Consider the following 25,277-nt stretch of genomic DNA (forward strand, 5'->3'; position numbering starts at 1 on the left):
TCTGCCATTTCTTTCTAAGGTAAAAATGGAGAACACTACTAAACAGTGTTGCAGGTATAAGCAGGACTTAACGGGAAGAGGTCAACAAATCCAGCCCTATCGCTACCTGTGTTGCAATACTCAGTGTATGCTACCATATACAGTCAGCCAGAACAAAGCACCACAGGCTTGTCGGCTTAACCAGTGTTTCTTATAGTTGGCTCTGTAATCAGGGTGCTGAGTGGCCAGGCTCTAAGATGCCAGCTGCTTTCTTGCTGTGTCCTTATGTGCCCGAGAGATATGGATGTTCTTACGGGTACTTAATCTCATCACAGGGCTCTACCCTCATAACTTCCAAAGGACCCCCTTTCAAATAGCATCTCATGTAAAATGAGGGCCCCAACATGTGAATTTTGGGGGTGCAAAGTAGTCTGTACTACTGATGATGGACACTTAACTTCGACACTACCAAACACACTGTGAGAGGTGATCCAGCCCATCCCAACATGCTCTGCCATTGACTTGAACCCAGGAGGTTTGCCTTCAGTGAGTGGGAAGGACTCAGTTCAAGACAGGGTCTCACTGTGTAACCGAGGCTGGCCTTGAACTCTGGATCTCCCTGCCTCCACTTCTCAAATGCAGGGATTATATAGGTTATACCACCGTGCTCATCCACTAGGAAGCTGTAAGTAACTTGGTGAATGGCTTACATATTCTTGCAATTCCATAGTGGTTTCCCCTTTGTTCCTGTGACCCGTGGCACCTTTGTCATCCCTAGCTCTCATTGCTTCATTGAATGCTTCTCTCTTCACTTCAGTGCAAGCTACAGGAGTGAGCTTCAAGAGATGAACCTGGACCCTCCCGCCCAATGCCTTTTGAATCAAATGGGTGGGGGGAGGTGGTTGGTTTTATCCTCAAGGAACGTAAGGCTCGATTATTCTGGTCAGCATCATAAGATCAGCCTTGAGAGTAGGAGTGGGGTCTACTCAGGCTGCAGAGGCTGAGTAGAGGAAGGGTGCTTTCTGTGTTATAAGGAGGAGGAGGTATGGGCCAGGCCATGGGAAATGACTTTGTACTCTGTGCCTTTGCTGGTGTATTGCTCTCCAGCCTTGCCTGCCCTTCTTGCAACCCCTTCAGATTGGATTGTTCTCCTCTGTGAGGCCTTCTCATACCCTGCACATTTCTCTTCAGGAGCCTCTTGCCCTGTGTCTAGTAATGTATCAAGGCAAGGAGAAGGTTTCTCTAGGTGCTTTGTCTGTGGAGACCTTAAAGGCTATCACAATGAAAATGGAATCTTCTTCTTTTTTAACCATAAGCATATGCTACAATTTTAAGTCAGATCAGTTATAATTCTCACTGGTGGAAAAAAGAAAGCCAGTGTTCTCAGCCGTGAGGCTTCTTCAGGGAAATGTTCCAGTGCAGCACACAGAAACACGGCTTCTGCCAGCACACCATTCTCCTTTTACAGGGAGCTGGGAGCCCAGTCTCAGTCATGTTTAGGGTCTCCAGCCTTCTTAGAGTATGGGGCAGGCTCCTCTGTGAACTGTTTTCTCACTGTCCTGTGCATGCCTCTTCTCCTTGGGGGGCAATACTCACTTCTAGGAGTGGTCTTTCTACCTTAATTTTTCAGCTGTTCTGACAGACCTTCTGCCACCTCCCCTGTGGCGGGGCGGGCAGGGGTTCTAGTATCCTGGGAAGAGATGCTCAGTGCCAATTTGTGTTCCTGACTCACTGGCCTCCTTTTGCTGTGTCCTCAGGCCAGCCAGTGGCAAAGAGGTACCTTGGACCAGCCATTCTCGGGGCTTGATCTTTTACCAATCAATGTGTGGGATACAGCTCTCCTGATATAGCATGGGTGTTTGCTCCCTAATCAGAATAGTTTTGAATACCTGCATGAGACCGAAACAGGACTGAGCCTGTTAGATTCACTCGTAGAGTGGGGTATGGAGGAGGGTCATTAGACCCTCACCTGAGATTATAGCCGCTCTTTCCTGCACACCACTGCCAGTTGTAGTTCTGTGTTAGCTGTGCATAGTCTGGGAAGAATACGGACCGAAGGTTCATGAGAGCGGGGTTCCATATGTGCAGCTTTTAGGAAGCCATTAGCCACATCGGGGGTAGGGCTTTTCAGTGGCGCATCTGTTTGAGAGTCACCCATACTCCTGTAAAGTCCAGTAAAAGCCGTACTAGATGTTTCGTACCAAAGGGATCCTTTGGTCAGTTGCTGCTGCTCTATCTGGGATGGACGGACATTTGCTCTTGTCTTCCTCAGAAAAAGTGTGTAGCGCTTGTAACCAGAGACAGGACAGAACCAAGTGTGAGTGTTGGGGAGAAATTGCTGCAGGGTGACAATACACAAATGAAGAGAAGCCATGTTGGGTGGCACACTGCCTAGGGCACATACGCAGTGGCGTCCTCCATGCGGTATGGCATAGCTTGCTTCCTTGGTGCAGTTGCATCGGCATTGTTCCTGCTGTGGTGATTTAGACGTGCAAAGGAGGCTGAGCTGTCTGTCCAGAGGGAAAGCCGGGATGGAAAGTTCATGGGGCAAATCTCGATGGTGCCCCCTTCCCGAATGCCTTACGCGGTGTCATCCGTTCTTGACCTGTTGTCCAGCAGGGGTCTGAGATCTCCGAAGTGACTGGCAAACAGGAAACACGTTTCAGATCTTGAGAGTCGTATGTGTGGGATGTTTCCTAAGAACACTGGCAAAGCTGTGTTGCCCTGGCTACAGGTCATAAGACATGCAACTGAGGCTCAGTCTATGCCCAGAAAACTTGTCTGCATAAAGAGCTAACACTGACAAAAAGACATCATGTCAGCCTCCGGTTTCGTAGGTAAATTGGATAAAGGAGAGGATGCATTTCTTACAGTTGGGGGAATGTAAGGAAAGGAGACTGTAAACCAAACCTTCTAATTAGCTCCTTCTGGAAGGAACCCTAAAGTGGGAGCCTAATGGGAAGAACTGAGTAGTGACAGGACTGGGGAGAGGTGCAGCAGAAAGGATGCTGAGGGAACTGGACAGGACAGAGAAGGTAAATGATCCCCAGTTCACTAAACCAGATAGGACCATGTTTACCAGAGAGCTTAAGGAAGGTAATTCAGTAGCAGCATTGGGACAGGTAAGCCCCATGGTCTTTATGAGGTAGGAAGGGCTCTGGCAGTTCAGATGATTTACACTGGCACGTAAATTGGGTTCACATAGAACCAATCACGAGGGAATGAAAAAAAAAATAAAGAAAGAAAAAGCAGACACAGGCCACTCAGAAGCAAATATGGGAAGATTTGTGTTGAGATGGAGTTTCTAGGGAGAAAAATAGCTAAATTCAGTGCTTGTGGTCTCCAAAGGCTTTCAAGGCCGAGTAATAGTTCACAAATGGACAAAGGAAGAGGTAAGCGCACACCTGAAAATGATAATTGACCCAGCGGCTGACAATCATTCCCTCCTTGTTTTCCTTTCTTTCCTGCAAGAAGGTGTTGCGTGGGTGGAGATTGTTTGCCCAGCCGTGCCCTTTCAACAGCCAGGGGTAGATAATGCAGAGGCAGCAGCTTCCCCCTCTGCCCAGAGCCCCATCAGACCCAGGGAGCTGGTGGGCATAGCAAATGAGGCATGGCCCACTCCTCCATGGTGCCAGACCAAGGCAATCAGTATGAGCCAGCTCTATTGAGCTCTTAGGTGTGAGAGGAAAGTACAGTGGCCCCTTGGCAGCACCCCAGGATGAGGAAATGGGATGGCTCACGGATAAAGGCTGGATTACAGAGAGCTAAGTAGGTAGTGCCTGCCAGCCACATCACGGTATCCAACACTGCTCTTTTGAAAAAACAGTTGCAACAGATGATTGGGACCTTCCATTCTGTGCTGGACCTTCTTTGCTAACTTTTTTTTTTTTTTCATTTTCATTTTGGTTTCTCCAGACAGGGGTTCTCTGTCTTAACAGCCCTAGCTGTGCTATATAAACCAGACTGGCTTTGAACTCACAGAGTTCTCTGCCTCTGGGATTAAAGTCATGCACCACCAACTGCTCGGCACATTTTTGGTTTTGAGACGTGACCTCCTGTATTCCAGTCTGACCTCTAACAGCCAAGGGTGACCTTGAAGCTTTGATCATTCTGCCTCCTGCTTCTGAGTTCTGGAAATACAGGAGTGTATCCCCGAGTCTGGATTATACGGTGCTCACTGTGTACGCCAGACTAGAACTCCACCGACTGAGCTACACCCTCAGCCCCTAACTTCTTTTTAAGTCTTCCTTTACCTGCTGTGTTCTAAGGCAGTTGGAAGTTTCTTTTTCTTTTTAATGAATTTTTTTTTAAAAAAGATTTATAGCCGGGCATGGTGGTGCACGCCTTTAATCCCAGCACTCGGGAGGTAGAGGCAGGCGGATTTCTGAGTTCAAGGCCAGCCTGGTCTACAAAGTGAGTTCCAGGACAGCCAGGACTACACAGAGAAACCCTGTCTCGAAAATCCAAACAAACAAACAAAAAGATTTATTTATTATATATATATAAGTACACCATTGCTCTCTACAGACATACCAGAAGAGGGCATCAGATCTCATTACAGATGGTTGTGAGGCACCATGTGGTTGCTGGGAATTAAACTCAAGATCTCCAGAAGAGCAGTCAGTGCTCTTAACTGCTGAGCCATCTCTCCAGCCCCAGTTGGCACTTTCTTAGTGGTTCTTTGGAGATCTCCCACCATCTGTGAAAAGGTTTTCATTAGATAACTCTAGCCTCCGACTGCCTTGCAGTTAGAAGAGCATCTGAAGGGGTGTGCACATGCACTTAAGGACCAAGAGTAGGACGTCAACCTGCACTTGGTGCAAGACTTGGTGCAAGACCAGCCACAGCTGTGAGGTTCTGAGTTTTATGGTTGAATGATGTGCAGATGATCCCCACCTTCATAGCCAGTATGGATGGAAAAGGACACTTCCAGAAGCCATAAAGTTACTGAATGAAAATCCCAGTGTCAGGGGCATGAAGTGGAAACTCAAGGGATCTTTGGAAAGTCCATTGTGTTGGATGGTGTTTTGCTGGGACGAACATGGGAAGGAGTGTTCTCCTGAAGCGGACACAGGTGAAAGGCTAAGGCAGACTCATGAAGGAATGTTTTCACTGAAGCAGGCACAGGTGAAAGGATGTTCTATTAAAGCAAGCACGTGAAAGGACACGTGATGGATTTTTTTTTTTTTCTGACAACACGCATGTTTTGGTCTGCCTCACAATATGTAACTGAGCTCATTTGTCGGGACTCCATAAAGAGAAGTGCACCAAGAATTTCTGGTGGTGTGCTTTGGCTTCTTCAGCTTCTTGCTGCTTCTGAGGACTCGGACTGATTGGCAGTGATGTCAGCTGAGACAGGTGCACGTGCTGAGGCAAGGCACGTGATGTTTAGAGGGAATATAAACAGAACTGGACAGAAGGTGAAGGAGGCTGGGAGCTTGGCTTGCTTGCATAGCTAAACCCTTGTTGGTATCCTGTCTTTGCTGATTTTCAATTCGCTGAGAGATGCACAGCCAAGAACTTCTCCAGGTGTCATTCTGGGTCTCTCCTGCCGACTTGTGCTGAGGCTGAGGCCTGGCTGTCTCTGCTAGATAGTGCCACTGCTGCAGATTCTTGTTTGCTATCCTGACTCTACCAAGCTGGACTGCTGGTGTATCTGTGAAGTTGTTTGCAAGTGGATCAAGCTGCTGCTGCTAACCTGTAAACTGAACTGCCGATTTCCAGACAACACAGATGGGAGTTGCTCCAAAGAACCTTTCAAGACAGGTCCACTTCTGTATTCTTTCTTTTCCACTACATCTGGTGGATGGTGGGCTACAAGGGAGGTTAAAGTGTCTTAAGAACTATCATTAAAAATAGGACTTGAAAAAGTAAAAGTTACAGGGCTGAGCTATTTTTTTTCTTTGATTGTTAGCCAGGGAAGTTCCTAACATCCTAAAACAATCCAGGCCATTGCCAGTGCTGTTGCTGGCACATGGGAAATAGATGGTAAAATGCTATTGCTGAAGACTTCACATGCTGATTGCAGGACATGCAGAATTCAAATGGGCTGAGCTGAAAGTTTCCTTCTTGCAGAGTGGTGTTTGGAAGTTCCATAAGTGCTATGTAGGCTGCTAGGGAGAATAGTCACAAATGGTCCTGCTAGTCTATGGACACCAGTGTTAATGCTACCTGGTACTGTTCTAATGGGTACAACTCATCTTCTGATTGTCTTTAAGTATTCCTCTACAGGAAGGAACTCATGTTGGTATTGTACCCGGGGAGGTCATAGGGCCCTTGTATGGAACTACTTCTATAGTTAAATGGGTATGTGCCTGTCAGATTTTCTGTTGAACATTTATGTGAGTACCTATAGATGACTGTGCTGTTAGTGTCAATTGTACAGAGAATTCCCCCCCCCACTCCCCCACACAGCCAGTAGAAGTTACTAGGAAGACAGCCCGTCAAGTTGCCAAGAATCAAGTGGCTGTTGCTATGGCATAGTGGTTCATTGCTCAGCCAAAATGAAAAGCAATCACCAAACATCTCTATTGCTTCCTTCAATGCTCAGAGAATACAGTAGAAGAGGGGGTGGGAGGAAAGCCTGAGAAAGAATGAAGTGCTGTGTACCCATCTTCGGAGCAAAACACAGACTTTGCCATCTTAATCAAAACAGCCGCCTCAGCTGCATGGGTTTCCAGGGGTTATCGAAGGTAGACTAGCTGAAGGAGAAACCCACTCAGCTTTTGAAGAGGAATGGATCTGTGCTAGGATGGGAGGGGTTTTTTGTTGTTGTTTTGTTTTTTTCAGTGCAGCTGGTTTGAGGTCTTCCACACTAATATAAATAACCCTTCACCCATGCTCCTCTAAGCATGACCTGTAAATTCATTTGGTTCACCAAGCTATACTTGGGTACATTCATTTCTGTGGTCTTGAAAGACCCCGAGAGGAGCCCCTCGCTCAAGTCTCGGGATAATAGCGGACCCCCAAGAACTCACAAAAGACCAAACTTGATGCAAACCACCTGAGGCTTTATTGGGGGGAAAGCCAGAGCTCTGGGGACGACTTGTATCCCACGCAGGGGTAGAGGAGTTGACCCCGAGGGGAAAGGGGTCCCAGTTTTTATAGGCCCTCACGGGGGGGGGGGGGGAGGAGAAGGGGGGAGTAGGGGATTTCCAGATCTAAACAATGTCTATTCTTAAGAAATGGGTATGGGAGGGGTACAAGGAAAGAGTCTGGTGCAGGTGGAGCAACTCTGGATTGGCCCGGCTGTGGTTACTGGGGAGATTTTTCGATTCTATCCCAGCAACCAATATCACAAACACCTCGCAGTGAGGTGCAGCAGTGGGCACACACCTGGGTTTAAGGAACGGTCAGAACATTGGCAGACACACGGGTTCAAGGCGCGGCCAGAGCATTGTGCACCTCTATTTTTCTAAATCAGTGAAGCTACTTTTACTAACAATGAAATCTATTTTGCCAATTTGAGGGCTTCTGTGACCTTTTACATTCTATTAGGATCTTTCAGTCTGTTGTTGGTGTCCTATTTAGAATGAACAGGTTTTTTTGTTTTTTTCCCAGTCTTCCTTGGAAAAATTAACACAAAAAAACCCATACTATCTGCCTGCATTAAGCTGGATTTTCTTCACATACACCAGTTACAGCAATATTCAGTGCTGTGGCCAAACAATTTAACACAAATATGAAAATTATGTTTGAGACAGGATCTCACTAAGTAACCCTGGCCGGTCTCGAACTCCTAGAAATCTCTTGCTTCCACATCCAGAATGCTGAGAGCATCACCATGTCCAGCCCCAAATCATTTTTAAGAGCACAAGGACCGCATATAATTCTTTAGGCAGCTCTACCAGGCAGGGCCAATCTTCCCCGCATTAAAGGATAAACTGAGGTCATTGCTTTCTGCTGGGATGGGGTGGGAGAGTCTATTGCCTCATCTGCATTTCTGGATGTCTTGGGGCAAAGGCTCCACGGTGAGGTTTCCTCGCCACGTTTCCCGGAGTAGTGTGAACACCACCTAATGGCTCTCTTGGCCGGAGCAAGGCCATTGAAGGTGCATCCCATTCTACAGATGTAAGCGGAGGCTCAGAGTCGCCCGGCGCCTTACTGCAGCCCCACGAAGATCCAGCCGTGGCCCTAGGACAGTGCGAGGGTGAGCGCCTCGGACTCGGGGCGCCAGGAAGCCGCCGGCCTCAAGGTCCGGGAGCAGATCCGGAAACCTCCCTTCCGGTTCCCAGGTCCGCGTTTCGGAAGTGAGTCACTCTGCCAGCACATAATATGGCTTCCACTCCACCTACCACCCTGGACGTCGAGGGTAAGGTGGGCGGGACCCGGAAGTTGACCGTTCTGGGAATGGCGGCCGCCGGGGGCGTGGCTTCCGGCGCTCCTTGCCTGCAAGTCGCCGCCGCTGAGAGCGCAGGCGGCAGCTGACAGGCGCTTTTCTTCAGACGGCTGCGGCGGGAGCCCTGCGAGGCGGGCGGCCTCCAGCTCTCGTCCCCACGTCCCGGCCCGCGAAGTTCCAGGGCGCCGGGGCATGGAAGAGGGGAAAATGGACGAGAATGAATGGAGTTACCATGGCGAAGGCAACAAGAGCCTTGTGGTGGCCCACGCGCAGGTGAGCGGCTGGCGGGCAGCCCGGCTCCGGGCCTCACCCGACGGCTCCCGAAGCTCTGTGCCTGGTACCGTCCAGGTACCCAGGTCGTGACTCTTCCTCCAGCTTCCGCCCGGGTGGTTCCCTGGCACCCCCACAGTACCCTCCTCTGCTCCATACTCATCCCCGGCACCCCTAGCTCCGTTGGCTCCCCTTTCCTCCTAGTGTCCCTTCTCGGTTCTCTCTGTCCCGTCAGTACTCTTTCCTCATGCGCTGTGCGTGCCGCGTGGCCTCACACCGTGCAGCCTCCCCCGGGATGCTCGTCTTACTGTCAGGCAACGGTGGGCCAGAGGCTGAGCCTGGACCAGGGCCTGGGCAGCACAGGGGAAAGTTCCCAGAGTGCTGTCAGCCCACCGAGTGGAGTTCAGCCTCGAGAAACCACAGAGCTGGTGTTCTGCCTTGCTGCTGCGCTGTCAGGAACGGGGCGCTGCCACAGGTTCGCGTCCCGATCATATACTTTAAATGGTTTCTCCTTCGTTCAACTTGAAAGGCGGTTTCAGAAGATGTAGTCCTTTCCAAGGAGGCGAATTTAAAGGAAGAGAAGCATATGGATGGATCTGTGTGCAGCCCCAGATTTCTCTGACATTTTGCTGCCTGATTACAAGCTAGCAGGAATGTGGTGGGCTGGGGGAGTAGAAGGCGGGGAGGTGTCATGTGAGAAGGTTAATAACTCAGGGAGCTGGGGTGATTCACACCTCCACCACTGAGAAGCAGTAGGCTGCATTAGGAAAGTGAAGAGAGGAATAGGATGTACTTTTGTCTCTCTGAAGTTCAGATTGTATGGAGCTGTACTGAGTGTTGAGCAGCCTAGAGCTTGGGTCTTGTGTCTAGTTGGCACCTCTGACCTCCTGGTGTATTTGTTCAGAATGTAGACTGAAGAGGAGAAGGCCCCTCTTGGAAGTGTTTTAAGGCCTTTTGTGACCAAGGAGTGCTAATGTAAGTGGGGTGGAGAAACTCTGCTCCCTTCGGTCCTGGGCATGTCTGTAGTCCCCCTTCTCCTTTGAGAGCAGGTGAGCTTTGTTTCTCTGCTCAGCTTCCCAGGCCTGTCTCATCCAGTCCTGGAGAGAGGGAGGCTTTTACCTAGCCTCCCCAGGCATGCTCACTCTTTCTGATCGAGCATCAGTCACTGAGTTGAAAAGCTCTTCTAAAGTCCCCTGTCAGCCCTTCCTCCTCTGTAGCATGCATACACAGCTATCCTTAGGCCCATCCTGCAGGAGCTGGGCTGGGGTGGGGGAACTGGACATCCGTGCTGTCACTGCCACGTGCAGACGGATTGAGAGAGAAAATGAGCCTTCTGGGGACCTGGGGTCTTGGGGTAGAGGAGATCAGTGAGGGCTGCAGGAGTATATGGGGCATGCTTGGGTGCGCAGGAAGGTGGACCGCTAGCCAGTTTCACAGAGAAGAGTTGTATCAGGGTTCTCTGTCTCCCCTACCCCTAGCAACACCTCCAGAAGTTTCCACTGTTACTTGTCAGTCTGAGTTACGTCGTGATTTGTGACAGCTTTGCGGTTTGTCCATTCTCAGGTACGGTACCTTAAATCCCTGTCCACCTGGCTCAGCTAGCCCTCTGACCCACTCACTAGGCTGTCAGCCACCTGGTCACTGTCCTGTCTACAGGCTCAGGCATAGACCCCGAGGGCTCTTGGGCAGGAACTTGCTGCATTTTAGCACTGGTGGCCCTCCATGCAGCCTGAGGGTGTGACTTGAAGCCTGTGGCCTCCCTCAAGGCTACTGCAGCTTAACTGTCCTGAGGCAGCTGCATTTGCTTCCTTTACCTTCCTTTGGTTGGTTTTGGCTCTGGAGTCTTGTGAGCTCACTGTACATTTCATTGTCATTCAGTCTCTTACTCAGTTGTCCCGGGCACCTAGCCTTTTGGGTTGTGTTGGCCATGAGGTTCAGGGCAAACAATGTCCACTCCTATTATTATGCAGAGCTGTCATGTTTTCCTTCTTCTTGACAAAGGTATCGTGAAAGACTTGTTATTTAACTAACCTGCCCAGAAAGAACTTTTGTTGAGACTTGAAGAGAACTGCCCATTGCATGTTGGTCTAGTTTTAAAACCTTTCAGAGACCGAGTGGAGAACCTCAGGTCATTTCTAGAGCCTGTAGTGTCTGGGGCATGTGTCTGGAGTATTTAGGGCTGAACATCAAGCTGTAGGGATCATCTCACACTTTCTGTCTCAGTTTTGCGTTTTAGGATTTTTGATTTGTGGGTTTATGTTTTGCAATTTACTATTGTCTTATATGTCCAATTGAAACAGTTTAGATGGTCATTTTATTGTGGATGGATTTGTGAAAGTAGGTGAATAACCCTCAGTGTGGGGAAATGTTAGTAATGTTAATTGGGAAAAGAAAATTACAGACAGTGTGATTGTAATTACAACGACTAGAAGAAAATATGTCAAATATTGCCAAGTAGTTATCGCTTTTCAGTAGTATCATTTGATTGCTTACTTGAGAATGGATCTCACTGTGTTGCCCTGGCTGACCTCAAACTCTCCAGCTCAAGCAATCTTTTTCATTCTTCTGAGTATCAGGGTTACGGGCTGCCACTCCTGGCTCCTCATTTTGTTTTAAAAAAATATTTTCTGCACTGGTAAAGCCAAAGGCAGGAAGATATCTTTGAGTTTGGAGGTAGCCTGGTCTATGTAGCCAGTTCCAGGTCAGCCAAAGCTACATAGGAAGACTCTGTCTCATAAGAAGAAGAATCTAAAACCTTTTATGTTGAGTATATTTATAATCAGGAAGAAGGAGTTTTGAGTGTAGTTTAGCGTTAGACTGTGCATTTGCATGCTTGAGGCCCTGAGATCAATTTCCAGCATGAAAACCTTCGGGTTGAAAGGGACACATGTGTGAACTATGGAGTAGGACACAACATGAAAGACTGTATTTGATCACATTGAGATAACCCTGAGAGCCCAAGGGGAGCTATGGAGCCAGGCCAGCTCAGTGACCCTTCATGGGTAATGACCCTTACAGCATGTGAAAAGGACAAGAAAATGGAAAAAGTCAGTTTTTCAAAGTTTATCGTTTTGCATCTAATTTCTGTACTTCAAGAAATTGGAAGTGATAATAAAGATATTGTTCACAAAGATTTTCATCACAGGGTTATTTATGATAGCCTAGGTAGACATCTGGTTAATGCTAGAGGAATTATCCTCCTCTGTGGAGATAATGGAAGCACAGAGCTGATATTTTGTTTTTCCAACCTTGTGGTGTATCCCCAAGCCCTGGACCCATCTTCAGTATTCACCTAGAACTGGTTGAAAGAGTTTGAACTTTTTCTTGTTACTGGTATCTGTTAAAGAGATGTCATGTTCCACACGTGAGATGTGCAGGGGTGGTCTCTCAGACTGACGCTGCTGAATCTCTCTGTGAGGGTTGCTCTGGTCACATCCTGGCTCATTGCACATTCTCTCTTGATTCCTTACCTGGTGTTTGCCAGGTTAGAATTTATTTCCATTTTCCCTTTGGTGATGTCTAGTTTTGTGTTTGTCTTTCTGCATTTACATTGTCAGAGGTGACCTTCCCCCCTCCCTGACTCTTTCCTGTTTGGTTAAAATTCAGTCAGATTTCAGCACTCAGGTCATTTCTTTCTTCTGAGAGCAGTAATGCAGGAGGCTTTTGTGTGTCTAGAGAGCAAGACTTTGCTGTGCTGGTCCATCCATCATCGCAGCCTGGGTGGGCAATTCAAGGGCCTCTGATGTTTGCTTGTATTTCTCTGACTCTACCTGTGGCTTCTGAGAGCCTGACTCCTTTTCATGTTGGGGTTATTACACGTTAGGGTCGCTTAGCTGGCGTGGCCTGTCTCCATAGCTCCACAGGATCACATCAGTGTACGATACACTCTTCACTTTGTGACCTCCTGCCATGGTTCACTCTTGTGTCTTCTTCACCCTGGGAGGATGGCTGGGAGGTTGAGCTAGAGCTACAAAGGGTTAGGAAGGAGGTTGGACAAGGTGCCTCTTCCTACTGATGCCGATCTGCCTTGTTCTCTCTGAGGGTATTAGTTGTCACTGAGGCTAAGCTGTGCTGATGTGAATGCCTTAGCCTTGGCAGCCTTATTCTCAGGTCCTGGGGATATGTATTTGGCTATGTCACAGACATCAGTGGCTTGGCATCTCTTCCCTCTGGTAACTAGCACCGTAGATGTTTTCCTTATAGGTTGAGTGTCTTTAAGGAAGTTGGGTTCAGGAGACACATCTTGGATATACCATAGCTCCCACCTGAACATCATCCTCACAGTTGGGACAGGCTGGGTAGAGTGCTGTTTCTGGTACCTGGGGCCACATCCTGATGGGTGATGTTCTTTTGTATTTCCTCCCTTGACAGTGATCTGAGCTTCCTGGTATCTCTCATGGGCTCTTTTCTGGAATATCTCCTCACTAACTTGTCAAAGGACATGGTCCCTGGGACATCTGATTCAGAGAGTGATTCTTTCTACTCTGAGAGTATCCTGTAGGATAGCTTATCTTCACTGAAGGGCTTTAAAGGTACCCTCCACCCCAATTATGGTTTGGATCTTAACTGACCTCCAAAGGCCATGTTGAAGTCTTGGTCTCCAGGTGATGGTGCTGTTGAAGCCTTTAGAGGCAAGGCCAAGTCAAAAGAAGTTAGGTCATTGGATCCTTAGCTTTGAGGACTGTGTTGGAGCCCCAGTCTTTTCAAACTCTTGCTTTCTCTTCTGGCTGAAGTTAGGGAACAGCTTTCCTCTGCTGCGCACTTCTGTTGTGATGCTCTGCCTTACCACACAGGCTCAGAGCAGTGGATTAAACAGCCAAGGATGGAAACCTTGAAAGACTTGAACTTTTTTGGTTAGGTCTTTTTATTTCTATTTGTATGATATCTCACTTGCATATGCCTTTTTATCATGTGGGCAATCCCAGCAGAGATTACAGATGGTTGTTATCTACCCTGTGGGTGCTGGAAGTCGAAACCTAGTTCTTTGGAAGAGCAGCTAGAGCTGTCTTTCTAGCCCCACCTTTTCTCCTTTTAAGCTTATTTTTCAGACAGTTTGTCATGGAGTTAGAAAGCTAGCACTCCTTTGAGTTCACTTTGGCGAGTTCTCTGTGGCCTTTTATTTCTATTTAGTTATTCAGTTGTAGCCTCTTTGCCTCCAGAAAAACATAGTAGAAGAAAGTGGAAATCACCCAGTAGCTCCCCTCTTAGAAAATGTCTTCCGAACACTTTGATGTTCTTGCTTCCAATCCTTTCCCAGTTCCGTGATTTTGCTGGTGGTGGGAAATCCTCTGCCCAATGGTACCTCTTCTACTTGTCTTTGCTAATGTTTTGGGGCAGGTTTTTTACTTGTTTTATACTGTCACTGGGTATTCCCTGATGTGTACTCTTCTCTTCCCATACCCACCCCTCGGTCAGGGTAGGCCCTTTGTGAGGTTGACTGGAACTGGCTGGTTGGCTCTGGTGAGCTGAGTGTGTCTGAGTGCTGATGCTGACATTGACCTTTAAAGCTAATGACAGTTCTCCTGGGGGAGGAGTGGTTGGGAGCTGATGACGATTTGTGGATGATGAATGTGTAGATGGAGAAAATAGTTTCTCTTGAATTGGATCCATCACTGCGTTGAGGTTTTTCCTAGTTGGTCATGGTTTGAGCTACCTGATGGGAAGGGAGAGGAGACTTCTGTGGGTGATAGAGGCCGAGCTACTGTGCATAGATGTGATGGCTGAGGACATCTTGTGGGAGGATGGTCCAGCAGTGGCGAACCAGTGGGTTACTGTGGGCTTTGCTGCTTAGGCCCCACAAGGTTTGTATCTACACTGTTTGCCTGGGACTAGTCAGCACCCCCAACCCCTTAGTTAACAACTCAGCAGCTAAATGGAGCAGGACAACTGGAAATGTGATGTGGAGATCCCTGGGATTCAGGCCTGCCTCCAAGCTCTGTTCCCTTGCACATGACCTTGACCTTGAGAACCAAAACAATGTTTGGGCTTCCCTTCAGGCCTAACTTTTCACATTTTATACCTTGGGATTCATGTGGTCCACCTCAAATGGAGAGGTGGGGGAGGGACTGTAGTCTGGGAGTGTTCTCTGCAGTAGTGATGATGTTGATGTTAAGAAGTGCTGGGGATAGTGACACTGTTTTATGTATCAAGAAGGAGCCAACAGGTTTTGGTTCCCAGGATTCCCCCTACTCCCCGGCTCCCTCAGGGTCTCATGTAGCTCTGACTGGCCTAGAGCTCTCTATGTATACCAACCTAACTGCAGACCCACAGAGATCAGCCTCTCTCTTGGGTGTTATGGAATTAAAGGCATACACCACACCTGGCTTTTGTTTGCTTTTGTTTCAAAGACAGATTTCTTTGTAGTCTAGGCTGGAGTAGAACTTACTTTGTGGACCAGGCTGGCCTGAAACTTGCCATCTTGTGTCTCAGCCTCCAACTACTGGGATTGTAGGTGTGACCACCTTGCCTAGCTGTTAACTTTTTCCCCCTTAGTAGGCTAGAGACTTGCTTTTGAATTAACTTGTATTGATGCTAATGGTAGTGTGTGTGTGTGTCTTAGTGTATTAATAATGCAAAGGAAATGTACAGTTTCCATTTGTAAATACGCCAGCTGCCCTATGTTTATCAAGAACACAGTGACAGGAACTTTGGAAATCTGAATTCATATTAATAGTAAGGTGCTGCCAGGTGTGGGTTCAATGAGTTCCTGTTGTTGGCATTTGTGTGCACAGGGCTTCTGAACTGGTTTCTATGAGGATACAGTGGGGAGTTCCTGTGATAGAAAGGCTCATATGACTTGTCTGCACCACCCTTCCTGGGCCTGCCTGGTTACAGAATTCTGTTGTGCAGCTTCTTAGTTCCCTGGGAGGTGGAGAGAGAGAGAGACACAGCTTTCCTCTGGCTGCAGTATAGCTCTAAGAGAACAAGCTGGGCTCCTGAGGGCTCCCCATGTGGGACAGAGTGAAATTTCCCCTGCTTTAGGCTAGGACAGCAGAGCTCTGTCCTCATTGATAAGGGCATCAGTGTGTCCTGTGTTGATGTTCAAGCATGGCCAGGCTTTCCCTGGAAAACATACTTATTCTTGTCACTGATAGACATTGTCTTAATTGTTGGAGGGAATAATCAGGCAGGCTTTTGAGCAGAGCAGCACTATTGTGCCCAGCTGAGGAGAAAATCAACTTTTTTCCCCTTTGTTTTTCCAGACAGAGTTCTGAGGCTGCCCTGGGACTCACTTTGCATGTAGAGCAGGCTGGGTTCCTACTCAGAGGTCCACCTGCCTCTACCTCCTATAGAGTGCTGGGCTTAAGGCATGCACCATGTCACCCAGCTTAGAAGTTGCTTACAATTAGCTTTTCTGAAGATGATGACCCTCCTTCTCCTCCTCTTGTTCTTTTTCTTTTAAATTTAGATGATGTTATAGTTCCATTAAAGTTATCATTAACCCTGTGATTCCCAAGATTAGTTGATGATGCCTGCTTTGAACACGGGAAGGGAGCAGCTGGAGCCTGTATGCCTTGGTTCTCAGCTCTGAAGGCCAGGATTGGCATTCGGCTGTGCAATTGATTAGCAGTGCATCTAGTGCATGGCACCAGCTGGGACTGGGAACTCGGAGGGGTTGGAGAGGCTGAGCTTGGTGGAACATGCAGAGGTCTCATATAGTCCTAGCTACTTGGGGGGCCCAGGCAGAGGATCACTTGAGCCTAGGAGTACAAGGCCAACCTGGACAATATAGCAAGGCCTGGGCCCTTAAATCTTTAAGTTGTTGAAGTCATAATATTGAGCAGGAGGGAGAGGGTATATGAGAGGGATTGGAGGGAAGAAAAGGAGAAATCTGAAATTACATTTTAATTTAATAATTATTTTAAAATATTTAAATTAAACAGGAAGGCCTTGGGTCTGGGAGGGTCCCACCCAGCATAAGAGGAGTAGTGTGCATGGTGGGGACATCCATGGGGCCTATGCTGCTGCTTAGGTTCCTCCCTTACTCTTTTTACAAAAAATTCTGAAAGAGATTATTTGTGTGTGTTTGTGCATGCGTGCGTGCATGCACGTGTGTGTATTGCTGGTGTCTATGTCCTTGCATCATATACAAGACCTCAGAAGCCTGAGGAGCATGTTCGATCCCCTGGAACTGTAGGTACAGATGGTTGATGGATGTAGCTACAGATAAGCTGCCGTTCTGAAAATTGAATCTGGGTCCTTTGCAAAAGCAGTGTACACTCTTAACCTCTGAATCATCCTTCCAGCCCCACATTTTAAAAACCACTTTTGAGACAGGGTTTCATGCTGCATGTAACCTGGATCAGCTTGGAGGTCATGGAAGTCCTTGCCTCAGCCTTCCTACTGCTGGGATTACATGCACGTGCGTGTGCACATTTGCATGTATTTGAAACATGTTCTTGCTATGTAGTACAGGCTGGCTGGGAACTTAATCCTCAGCTTTAGGAGGCTGAGTCAGGAATACCATGAGGCCAGCCTGGGCTACATTACCGTCTTCTGAAGTGAGATTGCTAAAAAAAGAAAAGGAACAAAAAGAAAAGAAAAAACCCAAAACTGTGGTTGTTGCATCTGGAAATGCTATTGAACTTGTCATGATGTCCTTTGAGAGCTCTTCATCCAAAGATACGTATGCATGCTTCACTTAACAATTTGTGCTTAAAAGAAATTCTGTCCCTTTTTTGGAACAAGATCTTGCTGGAAATTGTGATTTTTAATGGGTTTGGTGGCACACAATTATGATCTCAGTGCTTGGGAGGTAGGGACAAGAAGGTGATGAATTTGAAGTCAGCCCAGGCTATGTAGTGAGGGCCTGTTTAAAAAACAAACAAACAAACAAACAAACAAGGAGGGTTGGAGGAATGGCTCACAGGCTAAGATGGTGTGTGCTTGCTTTTCCAGAGGACCCGAGTTCACTTATCAGCATTCAGCTTTGGGCAGCTCACAGCTGCCTGTGCTCCAGCTCTTGGGGATTCAATTGTTCTTGCGGGCTTTTAGAGCCCTTGCCTTGAACCTGGGCATAGATTACCCCTGTGCATCTCCTGCCCCATAGTGATATGCCAGCTTGCTTATACTCCATTTGCATAACTAGTACTGCCACGTGGGTGCTGGCACTCAAATCCAGGTCCACTTGAAGAACAGCCGGTGCTCTTAACCTCTGAACCATCTCACCAGCCCCTGGATAATGACTTTTTTGAGCTTCCTTATTTTCTTAAGATAAATATCTAGGAATGAGTGGGCTGGGTCAAAGGCCACAGATTTTGCTGGCTGCCTTGTAGTGCAAGCTTTCTGAAAGTGACCCCAGCTGGATCTCTTCCCTGCTGCCCTGGCCCTTTCTCCATAACTGCTGACCCTTATGCCTCAGAGTTAGGCCAGTACTGATTATGCTTTGTTTTATTTTTCCAACAGCGCTGTGTAGTTCTGCGTTTTCTGAAGTTTCCTCCAAATAAGAAGAAGGTAAGGTTGGTGGGCTGGCTGTTGTTGTTACAGCCTTAAGAAGACCTGGATGTTTTCCAGGGCTGTGTATGTGTGCTTGTGGTGCTAGAAGTTGAAAGTGGCGTGCTGCCCAGGATAGGGAAATGCTCTGTCTGTAGGGTTTATCCTATATCCTAAGCCTTCCAGTGCATAAATATTAATGCTAATTGTAGAAATTTAAGTATGATGTACTCATTCAATGTGGGATGTGGTGGGTCCTCATTTCTGATGTGGGAGACCTAACAGATCCTCTCTGTCACTGTGTGTCACTCTATGGTAGGTCTGTCTGCCCTGCTTGGGATCCCAGGGCCAGGTTTCAACTTGATGCGTTCCTTAGCTGCCTCAGCAGAATTGTGTGTCCCACTGGGTAGATAATCTGTTATACTAAAATCACAGTGGACAGTATCTGGTAGAGCAGAGGTTGAGTCATCCAGGCACAGCCTGTGGACCCTCCTTGAAGACTTGCTTCCACCCTCTTTACCCGAGTTGAGGTATTGTCGATCTCTGGTAAATCTCAGGTAGATGTGGAATATTGGAGGCTCCTGTGGCCACAGCCTTTTATCTGCTCCTGCTGTTCTAGCACAAGGTGTGGGAGGCTGAGACATTCAGCCTGGCTTGCTTTGCACATGGCCAGCTGCCTGAGGGCCCCATGGACATGGCCTGGCTTGTGAGGGCAAGAACCTCATAGTGGGGAAGGTGGGGCTCTGAGGAGGCCATTACATCATCTGCAAGACAGTGTGTCAAGTGTCTGAGAGCAGAGGCAGCTATGGAATATTGGTGACAGAGGTGATGGGACCCTCAGGCCTTGTTTCCCAGGAGCCAGCAGGAATGTTGCCTTTTACTGTGCACAAGTTTGAGAGTCAAAAGTGGGTTGAGCAGGCAGAGGGAATAGGGTGGGTTTCAGGCATCCCATGGTCCACCTCAGTTGATGAAGAGAAATGGCCCAAGGTGTTCTCTTTCTGTCAGCTGTGTCTTGGATGCTTCATCCTCTTTATCCTTGCTTGTCCTTGTGCGGTGGCTGCAGAGTACATGCACCCCACCTCAGTGCCCCACCCCAGTGGCTGCCATACCAGGCTTTCCTGGGCAGTGTCTTCCTGGTGGGGATTCATGTACTCATCCTTCTGTTCTCCAGATGGTTTTCAGTTTTTTCTTTTTTAAATCAGAAGCTCTGGCATAGCGTACATGGCTACTGGGTGTGTTCTGAGAATTTCTGTCAGGCTAAGTTCTGACAAGATCCAATTGTAGGAGCTGGTGATACCTGCACATATTTTGACTGTAGAGCATTTCTGGGCATGAGTGGTGAGTTCTCCAGGGGTTTGTGGGGTACATGGATAGCAGCTTAATCTGTTCTGAGCTAGGCTTCTGGGAGTGGGGGGTTACTAGGAGCCCTTCCTGGAGGTCCATCCTGAAGCTATCCTGTGCTTGCCTCTTCCAGACCTCAGAAGAGATACTTCAGCATCTGCAGAACATAGTAGACTTTGGCAAAAATGTCATGAAAGACTTTTTGGGAGAGAACTATGTTCATTGTGGGGTAAGTGCTGTTTATTCTAATCTCAATTGACATCTAGTTCTAAAATCAGTTCTGACATCTCAGTGATAGCTCTTGTGCAGTGAGAATCTCCAAGCTTTTCTCACCTGCTGTGCCACGTGGCAATCAGTCAGCTCTGCCAGAGGTGCCTGAGTAGTGGAGTTCTCCAGTGAGAACCTCGTATATTTTCCTTGAACCTGAAGGATATCTTTGGCCCATGCTCCTGTGGTTTAAGAATCAGTGTGGTTCCATTCCTGGAGGCTCCTCCTGGAGGAGGCCTGTGGATGCGAACATGGGTGTGAGTTGCTATGGATGATACTCACTGAGGGCTGTAGAAGAAAGGTTTTGGAAGACCTTAACATTGCTGTCTGTTTGGGGTTTACTGTCCTGGCTTGCCTGTGTCAGGGAGGGACTAGATAAGGGATATCCCTTGGCCTACTTGTCTTCTGAGTTTGGGACTTTGAAAGTCTCCATTTTGCCTTTCCTTGGCTGCTGACTTTGTGGTCTGTCTTCCACAATGTGTAGGGTTGGAGATGTTTGGAGGTCAAATGTGACCCCTTAGGAGTACTCCTGCAGTTTTCACACAGGATCTATCCATTGAATAGTGTTGGTACCTACCCATATCTTCTTGGAGAAAGGTTGTCAGAGGTACTGTCTGCTGGGAACTATGTCTTCCAGCCCTGGCATGCTAGGTTGAGTGGGAGTCTCTGGTCAGGACTAGATGGCTAAGGGGAGCTGGGTCTTCCAGGCCAGATTCCAGCAATTTTGTCCTAGCCAGGTTTCCTTTGTCACTTAGGAAATTTTTCTGAAGACTCCATTCTGTCACATTGGGAACATAGGGCAGGGATGACAGTGAAGAACATGGTTTAAATTGATGCAGCTTTCCTTTGCATAGAAAGTTGCAAATAAACAGCTGAGGGAGTGAGAGCAGCAGGCATGTGTGCCCAGTGTTGTCAGAGCTTGAGCTGCTGCTCAGGGGGTGCAGTTTGCTGGCCATCTGGCTGGATTTCTTGCAGCCCTTGTTCTGTGTCTATAGATGCTACAGGACCAGGATGGGCTATGACAAGAGATGCTGGTGGTGTGGCTGGTCACTGGTGTCATGGGTTCTGGCTGGCTCTGTGGAGAGCTGGCTGCTTTTAGTGTACTGAAGTGTTCTTGCTTCTGTGTAACTTCTACATGTTCTGAAAATAATAGATCAGCTCTTACTGCCAAACTGGCACACAAAATTTTTTTAAACTATAGTATTTTACTATGAAACATACTGTGAAATTCACCATTTCAACTGTGTTTAACTATGCATAGTTCTGAAGCATTAACAGTCTTCAGGACGTTGTGAAATCTGTACGTTATGTGTGTTTTCTTTCAGGAAGTTGTTCAGCTGCCTTTAGAGTTTGTGAAACAACTCTGTTTAAAGATACAGTGTGAAAGACCAGGTAAGGGTGTATATATTATTTATTTATTTTTGGACAGGTCTCTCTATGTATCCCTGGCTGGCTTGGAACTGGATGTGTAGACCAGCTAGTCTTGCATGCCCAGATACCTGCCTGCTTCTGTTTCCCAAGTATTGTGATTAAAGGTATACACCACCATGGTTGGCTTGTTTGTAATTTTAAAAGTCTTTGAAGTGTTCAACCCAGGTTAGGTTCAGGCATTTTGCAGTAGTATTGTGGCCAGAGGCTCTGTCCCCACCCCTATGGTCTCTCTTCTTGTGTTTGCTGGTGGCTTTGATGGCAAGAACCAGACTAAAGCTTTTATTCTTTATGATCAAGCATGTAAAGTCCATGGGTTGGTTGCAAAACTGTCTCATTATCGACACTACCAGGCAATAATGCTATAGAATTCTACACAATAAAATCCTTTCTGATTTGAATAGGATTCAATGAAATAAGACTCTGAGGTCTGTCTGGGGCAGAAGCAGGAGAGGGAGGTGTAGAGTGCAGGACAGCACTGGGCTCTGGTGTTCAAGTCCACAAAGACTAACAGAGGCCAGTTTCAGGGCTCTGTACATTCACAGATAGATTCTTAGCATCCCCATTTCATTTCATAATCCCAGTTGAAAATCTGATACTTCTCATGATGGGCAGTGGTGACTTTTAACAAATTGGTGGAGTGGCAGAGGCAGGCCGATCTGAGTTCCAGGTCATCCTGGTCTACGCAGTGAGTTCCAGGACAGCCAGGATTATATGGAGTTTTTTCATAGTGACAAGAACTCTGTTACCCTTTGTAATGACTGCTGGAATAAGTCTGTTTTTTGGAAGGGAAGCTGGTTCCCCAGAGCCAAGAGCCCGCTTCTAGCAGAGCATGCTGAGGTGATGTGGGAGCACAAACAATCAAGAGTTGGAAGGAAGGAAAGGGAGGAAAGGAAGGAAGGAAAGGAAGGAAGGAAGGAAAGGAAGGAAGGAAAGGAAGGAAGGAAAGAAGGAAAGGAAAGGAGGGAAGGAAGGGAAGGAAAGGAAGGAAAGGAGGGAAAGGAGGGAGGAAGGGGCTGAAGTACCTTTCTCTTCTCTGTTCTGGGCAGAGAGTGGTGGAATTGGTGGCCATTTCCAAGACTCTTCTCACTTCTGATATCTGTTGCACATTTTAAAGTTCCCCAGGGTCATATTCAGGTTTAAAGGCTGGCTAAAAAGACCTTAGATCTCAGTTATGTGGTTAGGATTTATGCAATGGGAGGTAAGGATGAAATCTGCCAATTGAAGAGTTATGGGATCTGGAGAGTCTAGACATCCCCTCCTATGGTTACTATGTGATGGCATATACCTCCAGGAAGCTTTCTAAGCCTCAGTGTCAAAGGTTTAGAGCTTGACAAGGCTGACCTCCTACTGATTCACTCAGGTTTTCATCCTATATCGATGGCAGTATGTAGCCTGGTTATATGTCCTAGTCTTCCCACTTCCAAATATTGCCTGCCTGAGGCTATCCTGTCCCCCTTTCCCCTAGGATTGTAGTAGTATAGGGCTGGCTTTCTCTTATCCTGACCCTCATGTGTAACTCTTACTCTGTCTTCCAGAGTCCCGTTGTGACAAGGACCTGGACACATTCAGTGGTTATGCTATGTGCCTTCCCAATTTAACCAGACTTCAGACCTTCCACTTTGCAGAGCACCGGCCGATTCTGTGTGTAGAGATTAAGGTGAGTTTTCATTCATGGTGGGACGGCACTACAGGTAAAGGGAACGGTTGTTCTCAGGCAGTGAGTCTCCCTGGCCCTGCTTTGAGTATGAGTTCAACCTTTCTCAGGAGCTCAACTAGCTTCTTTCCCACAGCTTCCCTAAGGGTCTGTGTGCTCTACTCCCTTTCATAGCCCCTAGATACTACATTAGGTTCCTTTCTGGGTGTTAACAATGGAGAAGCCAATCCACACACCTGGGCTGGGAAAACTTTGGTTATGGGGATCAGAAAGAACATGTTGGGTGCCCTTCTGAACAGGATGTAGCTCAGAACCTCAGTCTTGGCCACGTGCTTGCTGCTTCCTGCATTGAAGACCCAATCCTAGGGTAGGGCACCTTCTGCCTAGAGACTGCTTCCTGTGCAGGAGGACTTTCTCAGAGGCACAGACACCTGTGTGCCCTGCAGAAGCCCTGTGAACTGGCCCAGAGTTCTAGATCTTAGACCAAGACTCTCTTACTTCAGCTGCCCTTGTTCAGTAGTTGGCCAATTGCCCTAGAAGCCACCACTCCTCCCCTCAACCCCACAGGACCATTAAACTTCTCTTCCTTTCTTCTGAAAGGTAATGACCCCCAAGGCATCCCTTGGCCCAAGTGCTTGAGTCTTGTGATCCTTGAGGGCTGGACATTGTCTCTCCCGCTTCATTGTTCAGAACTAAGCTCAGGCAGTGTGTGCTGACAGCATGCAGATTTTAGAAGGCAGCTGGGATCTCTGACGTTCTGGAAACCTAGCAACTATCAGATGGGCGCTTTGCAGGCCATACATTAATAGCAGAGGGAACAATGGTTGTGCTTCTTGGAGCTGGGAGCTCTGGACCCATCTCCACTCCTAGTCTGCCAGTGAGAGTACAAAGCTGCTCTGTCTTAAACTCCTGTAAGCCAGGCAGAGCTCTGCCAGTCCTCTCAGTGAGAGGGCTGCCCTTGGAGGCAGAGAGGTATACCGTGATGAGGAAAGCTGAAAGCACAATTTTCTGGGAATATTTTTACCTGATACTTGTTCTTCTCAATCTCGTGTGTGTGTGTGTGTGTGTGTGTGTTGAGAATTACTTGATTTCTTCCTAAACATTTTTTCTCTTACATTACAGCCAAAATGTGGGTTTATTCCTTTCTCAAATGATGTTACCCACGAGATGAAGCACAAGGTGTGCCGATACTGCATGCACCAGCACCTCAAGGTGAGATTAGAGTCCAGTGCAGGAGTGCAGAGCACAGGGCATCTGGGCCCGAGGGAAGCCTCTTGGAGTTTTCAGAAGATGAAAAGGAATGGCTGAGAATCCTCTTTTTGTTCCATAAGCAGTTCATATTGATTTTATTATTTCAAGAGTTTTGATTTTTTGATTATAATTTATTTGTGGCTGTATGTGTTCAAGTATGGGTACCTGTGCGAGGAGGTCAGAGGACAGCTTGTGTTTGGTTCTCTCATTCCACCATATGAGACATCTGTGGATCAAACTGTTTATGCAGTGCTGGCCACTAAGTGCCAGGTTTCACGCATGCAAGGCAAGCACCTACCACCTGAGCCAAGCCCTAGTCCTCCCTACCCGCTTCTCCCTCGAAGTCCACCCACCCTCCCACCCCCAACTCTCACTTGGCTCTGCTCTAGTTCTCTGGCCTTTAAACATATCCCTACATCATACAGAAATGGAGAGGCTCTGCATGTGAGAGCTGGGCTGTCAGCTCTCTGAGCCTGAGCCTCGCGGTGCTTTCATTTCCATCCTCATTGCTGCAGCTTTTCTTCCCCTCCACTCTCTCTCCTTCCATCATGGCCGAGTTGCAGTGCTCAGCTTGCCGATGCCTTAGAGGTGATTTGCAGGAGCTGCTCTTGTTTTTCTCGGTGGGCCCTTTTTGCATAAACATGTTTAATTAAGTTCAGTTCATTTCTTGTTTCTTTGTTGTGTGTTTCTTGATGTTTTAACCAAGCAGTCACTGCTGAATCCAGTGGTGGGAACCTTCCCTGGTTTCTTCTGGAGGTTTCATTTGTAATTTTAGATCTTAGCTATTTTCAGTTAATTTTTGTGTATGGCGCTGTGTCCAGTTTTTGTTTTTGTTTTTGCATATAGATAGGTATCTGGTTTTCTTGGTTTCTGTGACTGTCCTTTTCTCTAAGCATTGGTCCCGGCACCCTTGCTAAAGATGTTTGGCATGTAGGTGAGGGGCTCCTCTCTGTTCCTTTTCTTATTGCTATATTTGTCTGTCTACATGCCAGTGCCACACTGCTTTGATTACTGTGTTTTATTTTTCTTCTTAAAGATTTGTTTTTATGGGCTGGAGAAATGGCTTAGCAGTTAAGAACACTGACAGCTCTTCCAGAGGTCCTGAGTTCAATTCCCAGCAACTATATGGTGGCTCACAATCATCTGTAATGGGACTGATGCCCTCTTCTGGGGTGTGTCTGAAGACAGCAACAGTGTACTCATATATGTTAAATAAATAAATCTTTAAAAAAAAAAAAAGGTCTTCTGGAAGGGCAGCCTCTGACCCTCTTAGCCATCTCTCCAGCCCCAATTACTTTAGTCTTTTGTGTTGGA

At 47.4% G+C, this 25,277-nt stretch overlaps 1 protein-coding gene across 5 annotated transcripts in view; it reads left to right on the top strand.

Annotated features, from left to right (window-relative positions):
• The first annotated feature begins 8,321 nt into the window (after positions 1-8,321).
• Ippk (inositol 1,3,4,5,6-pentakisphosphate 2-kinase) overlaps positions 8,322-25,277 on the top strand; it is a 43,377-nt gene continuing 26,421 nt past the window's right edge. For 2 of the 5 annotated variants that reach the window (NR_165080.1, NM_199056.4), the window contains exons 1-6: positions 8,366-8,590; positions 17,993-18,040; positions 19,494-19,589; positions 20,953-21,019; positions 22,594-22,715; positions 23,835-23,924. Coding sequence is in view for 3 of the 5 variants with exons in the window: in NM_199056.4 (NP_951011.1) it covers positions 8,510-8,590; positions 17,993-18,040; positions 19,494-19,589; positions 20,953-21,019; positions 22,594-22,715; positions 23,835-23,924 (504 nt within the window). In the remaining 2 variants the exon portion in view is untranslated. Of the gene's footprint in view, positions 8,591-8,737; positions 9,063-10,065; positions 10,151-17,992; positions 18,041-19,493; positions 19,590-20,952; positions 21,020-22,593; positions 22,716-23,834; positions 23,925-25,277 lie in introns of those variants that run through there. The other 3 variants (NR_075085.1, XM_017315628.2, NM_001276399.2) reach the window with 3 other exon arrangements.

The sequence above is a fragment of the Mus musculus genome, chromosome 13, assembly GCF_000001635.26.
Source record: "Mus musculus strain C57BL/6J chromosome 13, GRCm38.p6 C57BL/6J".
NCBI classification, from domain to species: Eukaryota; Metazoa; Chordata; class Mammalia; order Rodentia; family Muridae; genus Mus; species Mus musculus.